Source organism: Neovison vison, chromosome 3, assembly GCF_020171115.1.
Source record: "Neovison vison isolate M4711 chromosome 3, ASM_NN_V1, whole genome shotgun sequence".
NCBI lineage: Eukaryota > Metazoa > Chordata > Mammalia > Carnivora > Mustelidae > Neogale > Neogale vison.
Window position 1 is genome coordinate 82647106 of NC_058093.1, and position 20073 is coordinate 82667178.

The window sequence follows — 20073 nt, forward strand, 5'->3', positions numbered from 1 at the left end:
TCAGAAACCAAGGTATGGTGGTATTGCCCAGTGGAGGGCCAGTGCAAAGACAAACAATTTTTTAATAAGGTGAAACTAAGTATTTTGTCACTTAAAATTTGTTTTTGAAAAGAACTGGAAAAATGTGTGTGCAAGTAACTGAAATGCCATCTGTGAAACAGTTACAACCACCAAAATAAGGAAGGCTTATTTTTCTATTTTACTTCAAAAGGAACAAATAAATTGGTCACCAGTCTTCGATAAGTTCTGGATTTGCCACATTTCCAGAAACTGTACAAATGGATAGTTCTTTTGCTTTACTTCAATTATTTATAACATGTATATCACATAAGGCAAATTCACTTCATGCTTTACTTAGTAAAATGGAAAAAAAAGCTTTCTCCAAAATTGGCACTAAAGTTGTTAAGTTCTTAATAGCAAGGAGATACATCCAACTAAAAGCAGAATGAACACAGTCATAATACAAATCAAATCAAAATTATTTCCTTTATAGCATCAGCAATGAGTAACTCCAGAGGTAGTATGGCAGAAACGAGCATGGATCCTATCAGGTCACAACCAATGAAGAAATTAAATTTATTTTTTTCTGTGGTTTTGACCATAAATTGCTTTACACATTTAGGACCTGAATAAAAACCACTCTCAGCAGAAATCTTGGCCCATTAATTCAACTGACATATCAATTTACAACTTTCAGGACTGCAGATATAAAAAATGTAAAGTATAAAATTATGTAAGTTTGAAATGGTTTTAATCATATTCATTAAAAATATTTACATTTCCCAGTACTTACTTGACAAAACCCCCTTGCAATATAATTCTACTCTAAACTTTTATTTATAAAATGAGGCTCATTTATGAGAGTTCAATGAATGTTATACTGCAAATTGCTTACATTCCGTAAAATATTTTAAGAACTTTTCATATCAAAGGTAGTTTATATTGGATTATCTGAAACCCAATAGTGCCCACAGATGAGCTTCTTATAATTCTTTTCATTAATGCTTGGAAAGCACTGTGAAAATGAAAAGTGCTGTTAAGTGCTATCATCTCCCTTAAGTTTTCACTTATATTGTGTGCACATTGTGAAATAAACACATATGCAGCATGTCCATGTTTTGATATGTATTTTTATTTCCCTGCAGTTTTCACTTATCAAGAACAAGTAACAGGGAAAGTTGTCTGAACTAGTGCATAAACAAACATTCTGAAACACCACTACACGTATCTAATTTACAAGAACCGTATAAAAAAAGTCACTAAAACACTACACTATGAAGGTGTCCAACGCTTACAGTCAGACTTTTTCCAACCCGTTACTTGCCTTGTAGCCACAGGAAAACTCTCCAAAATTGAAAAGACAATCTTGCCACAACCCTCCCCCCCTCCCAACACCTGGGATGGCTCGATATCTAGACTTCCAATAATTATTGCAATGATATGATGCAATACATACCTGGTAAAATATCCTTTATGTGGTGTGTTACAGTTTTTAAGCCAGTTAAAATACGCAGTCTTCAGATAAAATGTAATCCTTGAAAAATTTTCTTATCTGCACAGTTTAAATGTGCTAGATGCATAATTTTTCCTAGTCCATTTCTCCTGTGTAATTATTTTTTATAAACTGGTATTATAAATAGAAATATACATTCAAAATATATGGAAAAGTGAGTTACTACATTAAATTTGCATGTATCGATCCATCCCTTTCCCCTGCACAGTAATAGAAAATACTATTTTGCCTTGAACTTCATATTTGACAGTGAAATGCCACTAGTATTTACCAAAAAGTCCATCTAGTCAAATTGTGAAACAAAATGAACCAAGTGAAAACTTTACAGTTCCTTTAGAAAAAAATTACAAGAATTTCATTTCCTAGCTATGAATCTTTAACTTTTTAGACACAAAGTTGGATTTATTTTTACAAGATACAAAATGTAAACATGGCAAAATAAATAGTTAAAACAAGTGATGCAGGATCCCATTTCATGCTCATGATCCCATTAAAGAATTATTTTTTAAAATCCATTCAGTTGCAAATTCAAGTGCAAAAGCATGATGATGAATATCTACTATTCAAGTAACAGAAATAATATTGATGATACAAATAAACTATTTTACAAGGTAGTGATTTTCCCAATTTTACAAAATATACATCATATATCGATTTAATATCCGATATACTGTAGTCCATTTAGGTCCATTGTTACACTCTGTGATCCACAGAGTGTGTCGCCTTTTGCATTCAGCTGGAATATGAATGACTGCACACCATCAGCACAGGTCAAAAGCCACACGTTTTAGGTTATGTCACTTCCATAGCTACTGTTGTCTCTGCTATTCCATTTAAGCCCAATCTCTCAGGTTCATGGTTCTCTCTAAAAAAAGGCCAAGAGTAAAATAAACATTAGTGCTCTCTAGAATACATTAGCAGTATTTACAGACACCTTTTATGTAACTACAACTAAACACGTACTTCACAAGAGTATTTCCCATTTTTATCAGTTCTATACAGGAATGAGGGCAAGTTTTTTTTTCAGCTAAGAAATCCTATTAATTTGTAATTACTTGGTTTTAACTGTTTACTTAGGAAACACAGTAATTTAACATAGTATTTTAGTTGAAGCCAATGACAAACTACTCATGAAATGTAACACAGGACCTTCCAAGTTTTTTACAATAGATGAAGCATATAATGCTCAAAAAGAATAATCATTAGAAGCACAGTATTACTTACTTTACATTATACTTTAATTTTATAGGTTTAAGGTCATGTAGTTATTAATTCATGTGCCTCAACTGTTTCGATGCACTGTTCTCATGTATTAGTATCAGAGAGAAATATAAAAACATACCCTGAAATATATTATCACAGATTTAGCTAATCTCAGAATATTCTCAATTTTATTATATAGAGAAAATAACTTACTTTCCCTTTGTGTGTAATACTGAAGGGAACACAAATTTTGATTTGAAAATAAAAGCTCTTACATGGAAGTAGTAACACCTCCTCTAACTTCCCAACTGTCTATGCTACCAAAAAGTAACAGAAGACTGAAGCTTCTAAAATATTTTTTGATGTATTTCTTGGGGGTTTATTGTTTTTAATTTGATGTGTTTTTCCCCCTTGTTTTTAATACTTTTATATGACTGTCATTTAAGCATCTTCCTAGTGACCTCAAACAAAAGAATATAAGTCAAAGAACTCGATACTAAGCAGATCTCAGTATCTGTTTAAAAAGCAAGTCAATCAATAAACAACTATTGCTTAGGCAGTTAAAAAAAAAAAAAAGTCTTCTTCTTCCTACAGGATAGCCAGCAGAGAAGGAAAGATAGTACTGGAAACACACACACACACACACACACACACACACACACACACACCTTGCTATGCTGCTAATGGCACTGCTAGGAGTAACCTTTGGCACTCTGTCCATACTGGCAGCAACTGTGGCAAGTTTTAAGGCTGTTGGCGATGGTGCTGAAGTCCGTGTATTGATATGCACATTGACTGGAGAAACAACACTGACATTATTGAGGTGCACTGCATTTGTCAGGCAGGAATTGTTCATGGGAAGTGTTTGAGGACTGCTTGTGCACAATGCTGGGATTAAGTGGTTTGTAGTGGTGTGGCCAACTGTCCTTACAAGCTGTACAGCGGAAATCCCTGGGCTGGATGATAAAGCCATATTGGTGGAGTATAATGTTTTAGAGGTTCCTAAAGGAGGAAAAGAAAATCATTCAATTTGTATTATGAGACATTAAACTCTCAAAAAATCAGGAGTTTAATAAAAAGTACAAACATCAATATTCTAATTAAATACCATATTAATTTTCCACATAATAACCTCTTCAAAGAGAGCTCCTAATCACAACATTCTTACCTGTTACAACTCCAAAGACAGATCTTTCTACTGGCCTGCATAAAAGGGTTTTACAAAGTATTCTGCTGCATCCCTATTTGGAAAGTAGGAAACAGTGGGCCAGAGAGGTCCTCTCTGGAGGTTGAAAGCATGTGGAAGTGATAGTTTTGAACTGCATCAGAATTTACACATGCAAGAAGAAATCAGTAAGAAAGGGGCAATCAGGATCATGGGTATATCTAAAAGCAAGTGGAAAAGCCTAGGGTCTGAGTAGTAGTTGAAAGCTGACAAGAACAGCAAGTCTTTGAGGACTCATGGGGTAGTAAGAAGCAGACAAGGATCCAGGGTATTACTGTATTTCAAGAAGAGGAGTCAGAGAAAGCAGTTTGATGGGCTGGTAGGATGGTAAACCAATTTTCAAGCTTACTGAGAAATCAACGTGGATTATATTTTGCCTTTTTTCACTGCATGGATTAATTCCATGGGGATGGTCAGCAATTAGTTCAATATGTTTCCTTGCGTATGAAGGAACTGATAGTACATGGATAAAACTAGGCAGGGTGGAAAAGTTACACAGAAGGTATCTAGTGGGTGCAGGAGGAAACAGGGAGCAAGTGCTATGTGAATTCTAGAAAACATTCAGCTATTCCACCACACATATCCAAAGAAATTCTGAAGAGTCCTGACTGACGTCTTGTACAATGCTTTCACTTTGCATTTAAATAATAACCGTATTTCAAATCAGTGAGTTACAACTTTGAGCTAATAAGACACTACACGAAACCACAGGCTTACCTGAAGGTTGGACAACACCGTTTATGTTGTGGCCAGTGTTCTGTTCCTTGGCTACCTCACCACGACTTGGAACAGGTGCACTGACCACTGCGGATGCAGCAAAGTGGGCGCTGGCTGAGTCAAGTGTTTTAGACATACAGTCAGAGGTGCTTGAGCCCTGTAAGAGCAAAAAATTACACTTTCAATTTTTCAGATGTGATTAAGAAATAGGCGAATCAAAAGACAGCTGCCCTTTTCATCTTGAACAGTTAGAAGTGTTTAGATTAAGAGATCTAGGACTCCACAGACTATTTTTGGCATATGAAGCAGGGAAATGACTAAAAACTGAGAAGCAACTATTCTGGAGACAGAACTAGGGAATTAAAAACCTCAAACCTTTAATACTCTATTAATTTTTCCAGTGTTAACGAATTCCGTTAAAAATACTCAATAGGGGCGCCTGGGTGGCTCAGTGGGTTAAGCCTCTGCCTTCAGCTCGGGTCATGATTCGGGGTCCTGGGATCGAGCCCCGCATCAGGCTCTCTGCTCAGCAGGGAGCCTGCTTCCTCCTCTCTCTCTGCCTGCCTCTCTGCCTACTTGTGATCTCTGTCAAATAAATAAAAATCTAAAAAAATAAAATAAAAAAATTTAAAAAACATAAAAAAATAAAAATACTCGATAATCTAGATACTATGGACAAAAGGAAATCATAGGAACTTTTATCACTTTTATCACAATGTAAAAACATGTCTGGTCTAACCCTGCAGGAGGCTAGTTAGCCAAGAGAAAAGCAAACAAAGTTTAATGGCTATTACTCTTGATTCTGTATGAAACTGGTTGGCTGTTAGTAAGTAACAGTCAACAGCTCTAGAATGGTGGCCAGTCCCAAATCCAACTGGATGCTAGAGGAATGCTGAGGGGTCCTGATGTCACTGATATTTTCATGTTGTTAGATTCAGGATTTGCAAGGTTAGCGTATCTAGTGATCCCGAGGCTGAACTGAACTTCCATCAGCAGACGCTGACCTGAGAGCTCACAGAATACAACGAAGACTAAGCTCATCTCAGTTATTCCTTCATAATTACTTCTGGAATTATGAAGCAACAGAATTAAGACCTAAAATGCTAGATGTCTTTCTTTCAGATGGCTCAAATTTGAAACAACTTTTCAATTACAGCTTTATTTTTAGTGGCTTAAACAATAGAACCTTATTCTCATACAGTTCTGGAGGCCACGAATTCAAAATAAGTCTTACACGGCTTATATCAAGGTGCTTGCAAGGCGAGTTTCTTCCGGCAATTACAATTTCATAAGTTATTTTTATTCTTATCTCTAGCGTATTCATTTAATCATGCCTACGGAAAACAACTTCACCTGATGGCAATTTTTTTCTTCAGGGGAATGTGGTTCAAAGAGACAAGGGGCTATGTTGTTTAGATTTACTGTAGAATTCAAGAGAATTACCTCTCAGCACACTGGGCACATCCAAATGGCACTTAAACACACACAGTTTAGGAAAGGGGTAGAAAAGTTATATTCTTGGGGAAAAAAAAAATAGGGCGCTTAGGTGGCTCAGTGGGGTTAAGTGTCTGCCTTCGGCTCAGGTCATGAACCTAGGGTCCTGGGATCAAGTCCTGTGTTGTGCTCCTTGCTCAGCAGGGGGTCTGCTTTTCCCTCTCCCTCTGCCCCTCCACCAAATTCATGCTCTCTAATATATATATAAAAAAAGTTTTGGGGGCTGTAGGGGTGGTGATGATAGTTCTAACGGTATATAATTTCTTCTACAAATTCTCAATAATGCTTTAAAACAAAGTAGTTTCTTTCCTGAATTACAAATACCATATTTGATTCAAGTACTTCCCTCATTAAACAGAAAACTATCAAGGTTATCCTCTGTGAACTGACTAAAATTGAACAAAATTATGTAATTATGAAAGGGGAGGAAAAAAAAAAATACAACCATGACTGAAAGACAAGTTTACCTGTGCTTTTGGATGTGTCTGTTGTGAGGAATGCTGAGATTGCTGTTTCTGCTGAAGCTGAGCAAGCTGCTGCCTTTGCATTTGAACTAACTGCTGTTGATGTGTCTGAAACTGCTCTTCTGTGATACCCCCTGTTACTGGTAAAGGACATTCATTTCAGAAAAAAGTATGTTTTAAAGTACTTTTAACAACACAAGCAGAATACAATATAAAATGATTGTGCAAGATGAAAAGCAACTGCAAATCATACATCTGCAAAAACCCAATAAACAGCAAAAGTGGTTTATGCTAACATCCACAATCTTCTAATGTCACATGCTAAAAAAGTTCCTATATGTATTTACTGTGTAACATAGTTCTAACATGAAGATTCTAACCATTTATTCAGACTTCGTGTTTTTGAGATCTCTCTTAGTTCACTATATCTTGGTAACTATATAATGAGAAAAACTTTCATTTATTAATGCAAACAATTATAATGACTAAGTGATGGCCTTAGTAAGAAAGCAGGACCATCTGCAAGACTGTAAACAATCCTTATTGCTGGTTTCCATTTAGGGCATTTTCTCTGATTACACATCAGAGTAGAGGACAAAGATGTTCATCTAGTATAATCATTCGTTTTAAGCCAATATAGATCTTTTGCTAAAGTAAGTCTTAAGTTAAACCTGAAATATAAAAATAAAAATCTTAAGATAAACCCAAATATAAATATGGGCTAGAAATCGGAGAATTATTCAGAAAATTAAAGGTAGAATGCATCCTCCGATATAATGTCATACAGTGTTAATAAAAGTTAGATTTCAAGTAAAAATAAGACATCTAAGGGGTGCCTGGGTAGCTCAGTGTGTTAAAGCCTCTGCCTTCGGCTCAGGTCATGATCCCAGGGTTCTGGGATCGATCCCCACATCAGGCTCTCTGCTCAGCGGGGAGCCTGTTTCCCCCTCTCTCTGCTCTGCCTGTCTCTCTGCCTATTTGCGATCTCCGTCTGTCAAATAAATAAATAAAATCTTAAAAAAAAAAAAAAGAGATCTAAAACTTTCATTTAAAAGATTAGCTAAGAAAAAGTTGTAATAGGCAACATTTTTCTACATTTTCATTCACTGGTTTTCAAGTAGATCACTGATGAACTGAGTTGAGGACCCAAAGCTATTTCCAGAGAAGTTAGTACATTATAAAAACCAAGGAATTCTAAGTCCCATCAGAATACATCTACTACTAGAGTAATTTTCCTCTATTTTTCATTGCTTTCTTTCTTATCTCCCAACTATTTCTTTGAATCAGCAAGTATTTACTATCCATGATGATGCAGACTGCTACATTAAGAGTTAAGTGAATACAGGGCAAAATAAACTATAAGTATTCTTGTGATAAAGTCCTGTGGTGGTGTTGGAAAGAAAAAATACATCAAAAATAACAACTAGTGAGTCAACCTTTAAATGTAATTGAGCAATCAAATCAACAGAACCTAAAGGGGTTTAGCTAGAAGACTACACCCTCAACCGAGGTTACTTAACTACCCCCCTACCCCCAAGTTTTCCATTTGGTACAATTACAAATGAGAAACTTTAAAAAATGTGATGGTATAATATATGTTATGAATAATAGTCTATTTTCTATGAAAAGGGAGTTAGGCCCCAGAGATGGACAAAGCATTAGACAGGATTTCATTTCTGTTCTACAATATTATCATTAAAATCTGTATTGGACTATGAAGGAAAAATAGTTCTTAGATAGCAATTTTATTTTTAGGAGATTAAAAGACCTGGGGCTGTGAAAGTGCTCACTCCAAAATTTTAATATTACCTGTGTTTTTGAAGTACACATTAGTTATCTTACTGAATTACCAACAAAATCAAATTTTTTCCTTTGTCTGCACATGTTAAATTCACTGCAAGTGTTCTATTTTTAAATGAAAAAAGTATTTTTAATTCTAAATTTACAATCTTCAAAATCAAATGAAAATGTGAAGTATTCATGAATTTCCAGCTGTTTGAAAACCTTGGGAAAGAGATGAAAAATAGTTTATTAGATAAAAGGCAGAAAGGAAAAATCTTAAGTTAAACCCAAATAAATCTGTTTAAGTCTTAGGTGTACAGTGTGCCAATTCAAATGAAATGGACTTGGAATCTGGTGTTAGCACCATCTACTCCCTCAGCATTATGTTCACCTAGAGCTGAGTTTTTTTGTTGTGGTGAAAGATGGGAGGTTACAGTGATAATGTGAGGAACAAACCAAATTAAGTGAATATACTTTTAAGGCTATTTCAAAACAGAGAGAGAGGAGAACCTGAGAATCTTCTTTCTTCTTCAAAATCTTTTAATTCAGAAAATCATGACACAGAAATCTCACTAATTCCGAGTAACTATGAACCTAAACTAGTACAAAGAACAAAAAGCACTTTTTAATTTAAAAAAAAATATATATATTACTTGGTTGGTAGTCTATGACTAGCAAAGTACTGCCAACTATAGGTGTTCTACTTGGTTTTTATGAATGGATGATCATTTACATATTATTAAAAAGGCTGTCTCTTTTGGGGAAGAGAGGGTATGTCTACTTATTGCCCTTTTCTGTTGAGACCATAAATCTGCTCAGGAACCCCATCTTTTTCCTCATAGAAAACTCATTAAAATTTCAACAAGACTCAATCCAAATTATTCAAATTAATGATCAGTGTTTCCTAACCTTTATAAACCTAGGCTAACTCTAATGACAAAAATTTCATCCCTGATCCCATTACTGGTTGAGAATCACTGATATAAACTCAATTTAATTCTAAGATTATACTTGAAAAAAATGACATTTTTTTTCCTCTTCTTCTCAAGCTTATCATGTTACATTCATTTTTGACATCTAATTCTTTACTGTCAAGTTTTGTGCTTGAAAACAAGCTGATGTTCCTCATTCAGAATCTTCTGGAGCATTGCTCAGTATTATTTCAGCTCTTTAGACAAAAAGAGCAATTAATAACTGTGGCACAGAATTAGAACACATACAAAAAATCCTTTCATTTTGTTAGGGTGAATGGAAAGTGGTAAGAAATGTACGATTTTAATTGCACAGGCACCATACTGACTTTTCATTGTTACGGCTGCCTTAATGGTAGATAGACTTGGTGGGTGGTTTGACTGAAAGCACCATCTCTACTGATTATTCTTCCTTTCATAAATTACTCAGATACTTTCACAAGAAATTATTTTGTACACTGACTTGCAGTCATCAAAAGGCACACATTAAACACGCTGGGAAAGGTCGCAGTTACAGTGTGAAGAAATCTGTTTAGCGATGAGAGATAATAAGGGGGACTAGCCTTGGGCGGGGGGAGGGGGTTGTAGCAGGGAAAAAGGGAACTGGGAATGAAGAACAACAAAAAACCTATCTGCTTCTATTGCTTAGGGCCAAGCCAAGTTCTTTCCACTAATTGCTCGTAAATTGCTAGATTAAAACTGAAATTTATGCTGGTCATAAATCTAAGCTACTCCATCCCTAGAAGTCCTGCCAGTTTAAAAGTAACCACAAATCTGTTTTGTGAAGGGAGCAGTATTTCATTAATCTAGATAGATGGGAAGTGTCCTTTTATTGGAGTAGGAAGTTTTCCAAATCTCTATGGTTAATACATGCTGAAAGATAGGTATACATATTATATAACTCTTCCTCTTTATATATGCAAATATATCATTCTATACACATCAGTGGTATACTTGCATTTCTAAATATTTTGTGTATATAACCAATAGTCTGTTTTTCACTAAAGCCCCTAAGCTTTCTGGCTTTTTTTTTTTTTTTTTTTAAATTTTTGGTATCTGGCTCATTACTCATCTTAGATTTATCATTTGCTTTGCTCACTAGATGAATCTATGTATTTTTTGTTAGCATATCTGTCACCATCCTTGGAATGTTGATTTTGTTTTCAAAAGTCCTAGGCATTCTCATTTCATCTTTCACTTTTCAGGTATGTGGCTTCTGTATGGTGATCTGCTAGGCTGACCCTTTATTAGCTTTCCTTCCAATATTCTGACAGTGATCCATCAAAAATATACTTAAGGTATCTCCACTATATTTTACACTGGTTTAATAATTCTAAAGTCCAAGATCACTGTTTCTTAAACTTGGGCCCACAGAAGTATTCTTATGTGGGAAGTCTTCCTGAGTATTTGCTAGCAGAAGAAAAATTTAAAGGAAACACATTCTGGATCTTCTGGATGATCATCTCACAACAGAACATGAACATATGATTTTTGTGCTTGTGTGTGCCTTTTTAAAATTATTTTTAATGCAGTGTTTCTCTAAGTGGGCTAATAAAGTGTGTATTCTTGGGAAGATACGGATTTTTTTAAACACTAGCCTAGATCATGTTTTCATAGTTTAATGAAGAACATCTAATATGGTAGTAAAGGTTATCTAAAAGTCAAAAAGAATATATTATTACGCAGTATTTCTTCATCTACAGGGTAGGTCTTTGTTAGAAAAGTCTTAATATATGCTTTATTGAAGCAATGTTGACTATATGCACTTTTGTTTTAAAAGAGAGATCTGGGGCTGACGGGGGTGAGGAAGAGAGACAACCTATTTTAAACCTTGTAGTTCTAGCGAAAGTGAAAGTTCACATAAACCATCAGAGCTACTGTGAGGATAAATCTTTCAATCCTTCAAAGTTGACATTATTTGTCTAGGACTACACATCTTTATAATGTAACTCTCACAGTTAAAGGCAAACTAATGAACAGACTGCAAAACTGTGAGGGTACAAAGGGTGAAGATGGGAGGTAGGGTCAGGGGTGAAGGGTGAGGGGATGAAGAATGAGGAACAAGTCAAATGTAAGAATAAAGAAAATAAAGACCCATTTAAGGGGCATCTGATTGGCTCAGTTGGTAGAGTGTGTGATTCCTGATCTGAGGGTTATAGGTTTGAGTCCTACACTGGGTGTAGAGATTGCTTAAAAAATAAAATAAAATCTTTAAAGACCCATTTTAACTTCTGATACCCAACCTAAATAGTTACAACTGAAATTTTAGTATTATTTCCTTGAGCAGTCTAACTAAAATCTTTTAATTCCTGAAATCTGAACCTATTTCTCATGCCTTTGGAAGCAACCCCAAGTTAAAAACGAAACCTTGTGAGGTACCTTGGCTAGTTGTGAAAATGTAGTTTTACCTATTCAAAGATTTTCACACTTGCAAACATTTCGTAGCAATTTAAGAAAGAAAAAGAAACGGACAAAAATTTAAAAATCAAGAATTTCTCCTGGAAAACTGTCCATAGTACTGATGTTCTTACAAATTAGTAATGTTAAAATATTTGCAGCTGGTCAAAAGGCTACTAATATCTATTCAATATATGAAGACAAATGGGAGGAAAAAAATGCTCATTGCATCCATGTGTTAATCAAAACCAAGGTTAAATATAAGTTAATCCAGCTCTTCAAGTCTGAAACAGCAAAAATTCTTTCATTCATTCAAAAGTAGTCTCTTCACCCAACATGGGGCTTGAACTCACAACCCTGAGATCAAGAGTCACATTTTCTACCAACTGAAACTGCCAGGTGCCCCAGGCAAAACTACTTTTATGCAGTCCATTTTCTTAAGTTTTGGATTTAAGAACAATCTCTCAAACGAATAGTTAAATACTGCAGTTTCAAATGACTAAAAACTTTATCATCTATTATATAAAGAATGTAATACTTGCCATGTGCTGTAAGCTCGTTTAAAGGATTATTGTCTTGTAAAACTACAATTCTCAAACACTTAACATAGTGCTTTGTATATTAATAATTCCAAATAATTATGTGTGAAATTAGTTTTCCTTGGTTACTCACTTGCCATGTTCAGCACAATCTATCTTTCCTTTCTGTCCTGCTATTTTTTGAGAAGACTTTTTCAACTAAGAAAACAGATCTTTATTAATAGTAAGACATGTGTCTTTGCTTTAAAATGGAGTCTTCAGTTTTAGTTCTTCTAATACCTAGGACATACATTTCAATTTGTTTTAAGTCCTTTATGATATCACAAATAACAATCAGAATATATTTAGGACATAGGAAATATTAACTGGGTTATTAACAAAAGAAAATTCTTTGCCACTAACCTTCAAGTTTTTTTAAGAACTAAAAAACTTGTGATATAAATATTACTGACAAGTGTATGAGATTTCTATTTCTGATTAAACACTTTATTTGTTGCAATTTCCCACCTGTCAAACAGAAAATTCAGTTCTTGTAATCTGTCTAGCTCAGTGATACACTCTGTAAGGTAAAAATATGGTCCTGTGTTAGTCTTTTTACTCTTAAAGACCAACATCCTCTCATGACCAAGTCCACCAAGAATATGCAGAAGGCAACAGTATTAATAAAGGCCTAAAGATGAAAAGAATTAAAAGAAATAAAAAACAGACGAGTGTTCAATTCTTTCGTCTATGTCCATCAAACATAGAATTACAAATTTCTAAAAACTCCTACATCCTTCTCTTTAAGTTGATGAAGGAATTCTATCAGTATTTACTGAACTGTAGTGGAATCCACTTAAATTACCTAACCAGAACTGAAAGGACTATGTAATGAACAGAACTGGTACAAATGGGTACTTAAAATTGTTATGGCTTTTCAATTGTTTAGAAAATGCTGTGCCATCATGCATTTATGTACCTGTGTCTAGTGTTTCAAAACAAATGCATATATATATATATATATATATATATATAAAATATATATATATATATAAACTTGTGGCCTCAATAACTACTAGAGGATCACAGCTAAGAAGGAAAACTTCAAACAAACTTCCTTTACTCTAGCAACAGAACTAAATATATACCTGAAAATTTCTATTTAAAAACTAATTCTAGGGGTGCCTGAGTGGCTCAGTAGGTTAAGCAACCTTCGGCTCAGGTCATGATCCTGGAGTCCTGGGATTGAGCACTACATTGGGCTCCTTGTTCAGCAGGGAGCCTGCTTCCCTCTTTGCCCGCACTCCCCGATTGTGCTCTCTGTCAAATAAGTCAATAAAATCTTTAAAACAAAACAAAACAAAACAAAAAAACAGAACACTGATTCTAATGCAGCTTAGTTTTTGCATAAGTCTTGAAATTTGTCAAGAAGGAAATGGTACTGTGATGAGAATACTAAAAAATTAAGACAGAAAATATTATACAGACCAAAAAGACTATTTTTTTTTAATGGTAGGGGAAAGGCAAAAATTTAAAAAATTTACTGTCTATGACATTAACATCACATATTTGTCACTTAAGTTACCTGAAAGGTGCATGCGTGCCTAAGGTACTTTAAATGCTTATATTATGCTGATGTATTATGACAGTGTCATAAAATTCTAGAGCCAATTATTATGGAATTATTTAAGTTACAGTAAGTTATATTCTGAATCTATACAGATAGAGTAATGATGATACAATAACATACACAACCTATGCATATTTTCTGGGGAAGAGTCAAGTCAAATCCTTCTGGAGTTTACTGGGAATGTACAATAGAAAGCTGCAAATATCTGGTCATACTCATGTTGAGATGAAAAGTAAAATTGTTTTTTTGGTATGGTACACACTGTTAGAGAAGAAACTCAATCTACTATCAAATCTAATTATAAATGCCTGTATTGAGAGATTTTTAAACTCCCCTTTTGGCAAAAATTATTTTGAGTAATTTTTGGTACAGGAATTCTGGTTCAGTTAAATAATTTGAACACTGTCATGGGGCTGGCGGAAAAAATAATCTGACCTAATATTCGTCAACTTCCTATTACCTTTAGATTTCTAAGAAGCTTACCACCACAAATCATATTCGGTATTTATCTATTTCAGCTTCAAAACCTCATTAAACTTCACAGATCAATGAACTTTATATAATGGGATACCATTTTCCTTGCCCAAGTTTGCTTAGAGAAAAGTAACTAATTTGGAGGAACAACAATGTAAACCTCTAATCACTCAACAAATTCAATTTTCTATTATAATCTTTAAACAGATAAATGTCTAGGTCAAGTTTAAAAATAAGCAGTCCAGTAACAGAAAAAGACTGAACATGACTGAGACCAAATTTAGAAACTAAAACGCGGGCGCCTGGGTGGCTCAGTGGGTTAAGGCCTCTGCCTTCGGCTCAGCTCATGATCCCAGGGTCATGGGATCAAGCCCCACGTCGGGCTCTCTGCTCAGTGGGGAGCCTGCTTCCTCCTCTCTCTCTCTGCGTGCCTCTGCCTACTTGTGATTTCTGTCAAATAAATAAATAAAATCTTAAAAAAAAAAAATCCAACAAAAAAACTAAAACGATTTAAAACCACTTTAAAGAGGCTTAACATAATTTCACATAGTAAAATGCACCATCCCAAAGTAAGTTAGAAATATGTATGTTTTCTGGAAAGAAAGGGTATCATCAGTGTAAGTCAAGTCATATCTAGTTTTGTCTGTGGACACCATGCACTGCTTGTACATATCATAAGGATATTAAAAATTATACCAACTTGTATAAATGAGATAAAGAGGAAAACAAATCAAAATTTTATTTTAGACTGTCTAGATATTAAACATTATTTACAACATACATGTCAAAAATATTAAATTAATCTGGGCACAGTGTTTGTTAAAGTAAAAAACACTTTCAATCAGAGGTAAGCTATCAAATAAAATTATAACTATTCATGGGGAGCTTCTTAAAAAAATCATTTTTCAGAAACAAAGAATTCAGTGGTACTCCTAGGAGCAATGCCCACATTTGAGCAAAGCTAGTACACAAAAAAGGGAAACTTTCTTTAACAAGTGCACACTATGGCTACAAGAATCTGGTAGCAGTGTATAACCCTTTTGCCTATAGGGAACTTCTATGCATTCTGCCTACACATTTATCATATCAGGCACACATGCTCAAAATATAAGTCAGGGTTTTACAGGTTTTAGGACATTGTTTAAAATGTGAAGCACAGTAATAGAGTTGAGCTTCTTAGACTGGGAAAAAACTGTAGTAGGTTAAGATAAAATATTCCTTTGTTCAGTGGGATTATGAAAATAAACCTTCAAAAATTTACCCTGAGCACTTGGCACTTATTTAGTGGATAATGAAAATTAAGGAGAAAAAAAGAGCAGGATGCATTTTAACAAAATGAGAGCTTACCTGATATGCCATTCTTGCTGGTGTTCAATAAAGCTACAGATGCTGCAGAAACTCTTTTATTGTTCACAGTCTGCCCTGATTTTCTTGAGGTACATTCTTCACTATCACTGTCCTGTAAATTTAGTAGCCTTGGCTGGAAACACTGTAGTCGACATGATCTGATATTGCTTAGTATTTCAGAAAGGGACAGTCTATTTTCACAATGTTTACTGGAAGCATTGGTCCGAGTGAAATTAGAAGAAAAGTCTATAGTTTGGGAAGAGCTTGAAAAACCATTCAGCATTTCAGGGTCTATCTGTTTCAGGACTGGGTCATGTTCTGTGGATATTCGGTCCATAATGACCCTGAAAAACAATATAAAACCAAATATTATCTGGAAGAACTTAATAACATTTTCTCTGTATCTTCCCTTCCAGCTTACAAACAAAAACCAGGCCAAAACAAATAGTTTACCTTCCACCTCTGCCAATTCGCCTCCTTGCAAATCCTATACATCTTCTTGGGACTGTGAGTGTTGTAAGGCAATGCCTGTATCTCAACTTATCCAAATCTGCCAATTCTGAATTTTCAAATGAGTGGTTAGCTTGGTCCAAACGAGGCTGAAAAGAAAAAAAAAATTAAAATTCACGAAGTAACTCTGAAATGAAGAGAAGTCAAATCATGCTAAAAATAAAGTACAGCATTAGCAGATCAATTAAAATTTAGTTATGAAACTGTAAAATTAGGGTTTAAGTGATATTAACAAGATAAAATTTTCTAAAACTGAATGAAAAGTTCACTCACCAAAATGACTCAAATTGAATTTAATATTTTAGGGTAGAATATATTTTAGAAGAAATATGTCTTTAAAGAAAAATATGCATTTAATATCTATGTAGAAAAGTAGAGATATGGGGTGGCTGAGTGGCTCAGAGGGTTAGGACTCTGCCTTCCACTCAGGTCATGATCTCAGAGTCCCCACAGTGGGCTCTCTGTTCAGCAGGGAGCCTGCTTCCCCCCCAACCTCTCTCTCTCTGCCTGCCTCTCTGCCTACTTGGGATCTCTGTCCGTCAAATAAATAAAATTAAAAAAAAAAAAAAAAAAAGTAGAGATAGTAAAGTTTGTAATTCATAGGCTTCCTATTGAGAGAAGTCAGAAGGAAAATTTTTTTTAACCAAAAATTATACGTTAAGCATGTATGGGTCAGGCTGACACTTCTTTATTTTTCTGGGCCTTAACATTTCTCGACCTTTTAATAGTAATTTTCTCACTCTCTCATTAGTGTAACTTGCAAATAACTTTCTATCTCTTCTACACTAAACACACATATGCACACACTCTGAAAGACTGGAAGTGTAGATGTTAACATAAATAAAGCAAGACAAATGGTCTCTGCAAGTCATATCTGAAAGCTATCTGTGTAACTCTATAATTAGCTATACCTTATCTGAAAACCTGAGCATTTGGGAGTGAGGGTCATTCCTGACATAATGCTGTACCAAAACTTGACTTACTAGCACAAAGCAATTTCTAAGTGTGTCAACATATATAAGATATTGCTATGAGGAAAGTCTAAAAATGATTCTTTTATGTTTAATCCTTACTTGGTATATATGCACAAGATGGACTTGCCTAAAATAAATTTTAATAAGCAGCAACAATCAAAATTTGGGGGCATCTGCGTGGCTCAGTTGGTTAAGTGGCCAACTCTTGATTTTGGCTCAGGTCATGATCTTAGGGTCATGGGATCGAGGCCCTCATTGGGCTCCCTGCTGAGCAGCAGGGAGTCTGCTTCAGGATTCTCTCTCCCTTTGCCCCTCCCTGACTGCCCAGAGGGGCACACATACACTTTCTCTTTCAAATAAATAAATAAATCTTTAAAATGAAGCTACAATTAAAGCCTAAAGTAAAACTAAATCTCTAAAATTTGGAATTTTAAATTATTAATTTCCAAGTAAAGGATTCTGATATTTTCAACATCTTCTGAAAGGACTCAGTACCTCTGAGCATCTTTTGGATATGTGTATAGGGGACAGTAAAAAAAAAATGCTGATGGACTTCCCGTTTTCACATTAAGACTAAATTACCTTGACAAGAGTTACCTATTAATTCCAGTCCACAAAAACACTATTAAAAACAAAAGTTCTTACAGCGTAATACTGGCATCCTGCTCGCCTCCTGAAAGCACAGGGACCATCGGGATCATTTTCTTCTTCAGGTTCTGATACTGGGGATGGTACCTAGAAAAAAGAGGCATGATACATTCCATTTAGGAATTCAAAAGCCAACAACAGATCAATCTTTGTAATGGTCTAAAATCAGAATCTGACCACAAACAGTGAATCACTCCTATAGTTTATATAGCAGGCAGTAAATTCTCCCAAATAAAGACTAGCACAGATTTTCTATGGTTAAACATGATTACTTGGGATGGATTAGCTCTTGCAGGAAAGTCAACATGGTATTGTGTAATTGCTTCTGAACATGTAAGTACCTAAGAATTAGTAGTTTTTAACATATTCCATTTATATTTTGTAAATAATATGCGGCCATACATACTTTATTTTTGACAGTTATGCTTCACCCACAGGTAGACGTATTTTTATGCAGTAACTTTCTCTCTCTGTAATAAAGCCAAAAACTAGGAAGCAAAAAATGGCTTATGAATAGTGCTCCCCTCAAAGACATTACAGGTCATATATTTTTTCTCAAAGAGAATTCCTTATTTCCCTATTCATTAAAAAAAAAAAAATCACTTCTTAAAAAAGTTTTTATTTGAATTCCAGTTAGTTAACATAAAGTGTAATATTAGTTTCAAGCACACAGTTTAGTAAAATCACTTTTTAAACTTGGCAGATCAGAAGCAGAAAATTAGAAGAGGAAAGGAGACTTCCCTCTTGCAGACTAGCTGCAGAGAGAAGTGATAAGCCCACAACCTGACAGCGAAAGAAAAAATAAAAACTTCCAAAAAGCTATCATATAATTAAAAGGTATTCTGCCTAGAACCTTGTGATCTTAGATTAAATATCCCTATATAATGTGAGTGGACCCCTGGGGCAACACTGATCCATTAGAACAAACTCTATAAATGTCATAAAAATGGATTAAATGATATACAAATATACTCTGATACAGCAGAGAAATAATATGGTTTAGATAAACTTCTACCAATGACGGTTAAAATAAAAAAAAAAGTTTCGGTACTTAAGTTTCAGCAGTCTCGTAATTTCACTTTGGAGTACATCTCTTTTTCTGACAACGCTGGCTCAACCATATTTACTTGCAAATTTTGAACCTCACAAATCCCTCTCTTCCTATTTTGAGAGGACAAATGTGTCTCCACATTATTTCCAAACTGTGGTAATTACCACTGAGCAGGGTCATCCAGGGGAGAAAGGCATTTGTTTGAGGTTCCAATATACCTCCACCAACCCTAAGGGGGAGACATAGAAACAGTAAGCTGGGGCTGATTCTTCTTCCCAGGTTAAAAAGCCCCAAACCTGAAATTTGAAAGGAAATCTCAAATGTGAATTTTATATTTTGATTCCTTTGCATATCATCTACCTCTTCTAAACTACACACAGGGAAGGGTTACAAAGTCTTAAAATTTTTTTGCATAGAACATAACACCCCTTTGTCCCGACCGCCATTCCCCAGGACTGGAGAATTTCCAGAATTTGGTCTGAGACATAGGAAGACAGAGTTGATATTTGGAGAATCAGAAGTGTGACTAAGAAAAGATAGGATTTTTAATTCTGCTCTGCTGCAAATCAGTTGGGTAAGTCTTAAGCTAAAATGTTTGTTCTCTTAAGGCTTCCTATTCCTTTCTTCCTTGTTTACTGGGCAAAGAAGAAAACATATGATTATTTTAATGATCTTTTTAGAAATAAAATCCTGATTTTATAAAAGCTACACCCTAAAATAGCTGCTCACTGAATGATGTCCAATTATGTAGGTAAATACTTTCTAGTAACAAGAGGATATCATTATAAAAATTAATGAGGGTTTTTAAAGATCTAGTAAAAGGACAGAGAGGAACCTAAAATTTCAAAATATAATCGAAATTTTGAAATTTTCATGTGGGTCTGAGGGCTGGGTATGATGTGAATAAACACAAGAATTCAGAACAGAAACAAAGGTCCCTTAAATGCATGAGGAATGAACGATTAGCATGTGAGTGTGCCCTACCAACAACGTGATGGACTTATTACAGCTAGAAAGGAAAAGTTTCTAGAGGTCGTAATATCACATGTGTCATTCTTTTTTTTTTTTTTTTTTAAAGATTTTATTTATTCATTTGACAGAGAGAGATCACAAGTAAGCAGAGAGGCAGGCAGAGAGAGAGGATGGGAAGCAGGC

The 20073-nt window shown here is 34.8% G+C and overlaps 1 protein-coding gene across 4 annotated transcripts in view; it reads right to left on the bottom strand.

Annotated features, from left to right (window-relative positions):
• Positions 1-1110: 1110 nt before the first annotated feature.
• The window catches only part of EPC2 (enhancer of polycomb homolog 2), a 114119-nt gene continuing 95156 nt past the window's right edge, over positions 1111-20073 (bottom strand). For all 4 annotated transcript variants that reach the window (XM_044242513.1, XM_044242512.1, XM_044242514.1 and 1 more), the window contains 7 exons: positions 17865-17954; positions 16189-16334; positions 15736-16079; positions 6620-6756; positions 4659-4815; positions 3385-3718; positions 1111-2378 (listed from right to left, as the gene is read on the bottom strand). In XM_044242513.1, the coding sequence (XP_044098448.1) occupies positions 2306-2378; positions 3385-3718; positions 4659-4815; positions 6620-6756; positions 15736-16079; positions 16189-16334; positions 17865-17954 (1281 nt within the window). In that variant the 3' untranslated portion in view covers positions 1111-2305. The remainder of the gene's footprint in view (positions 2379-3384; positions 3719-4658; positions 4816-6619; positions 6757-15735; positions 16080-16188; positions 16335-17864; positions 17955-20073) is intronic.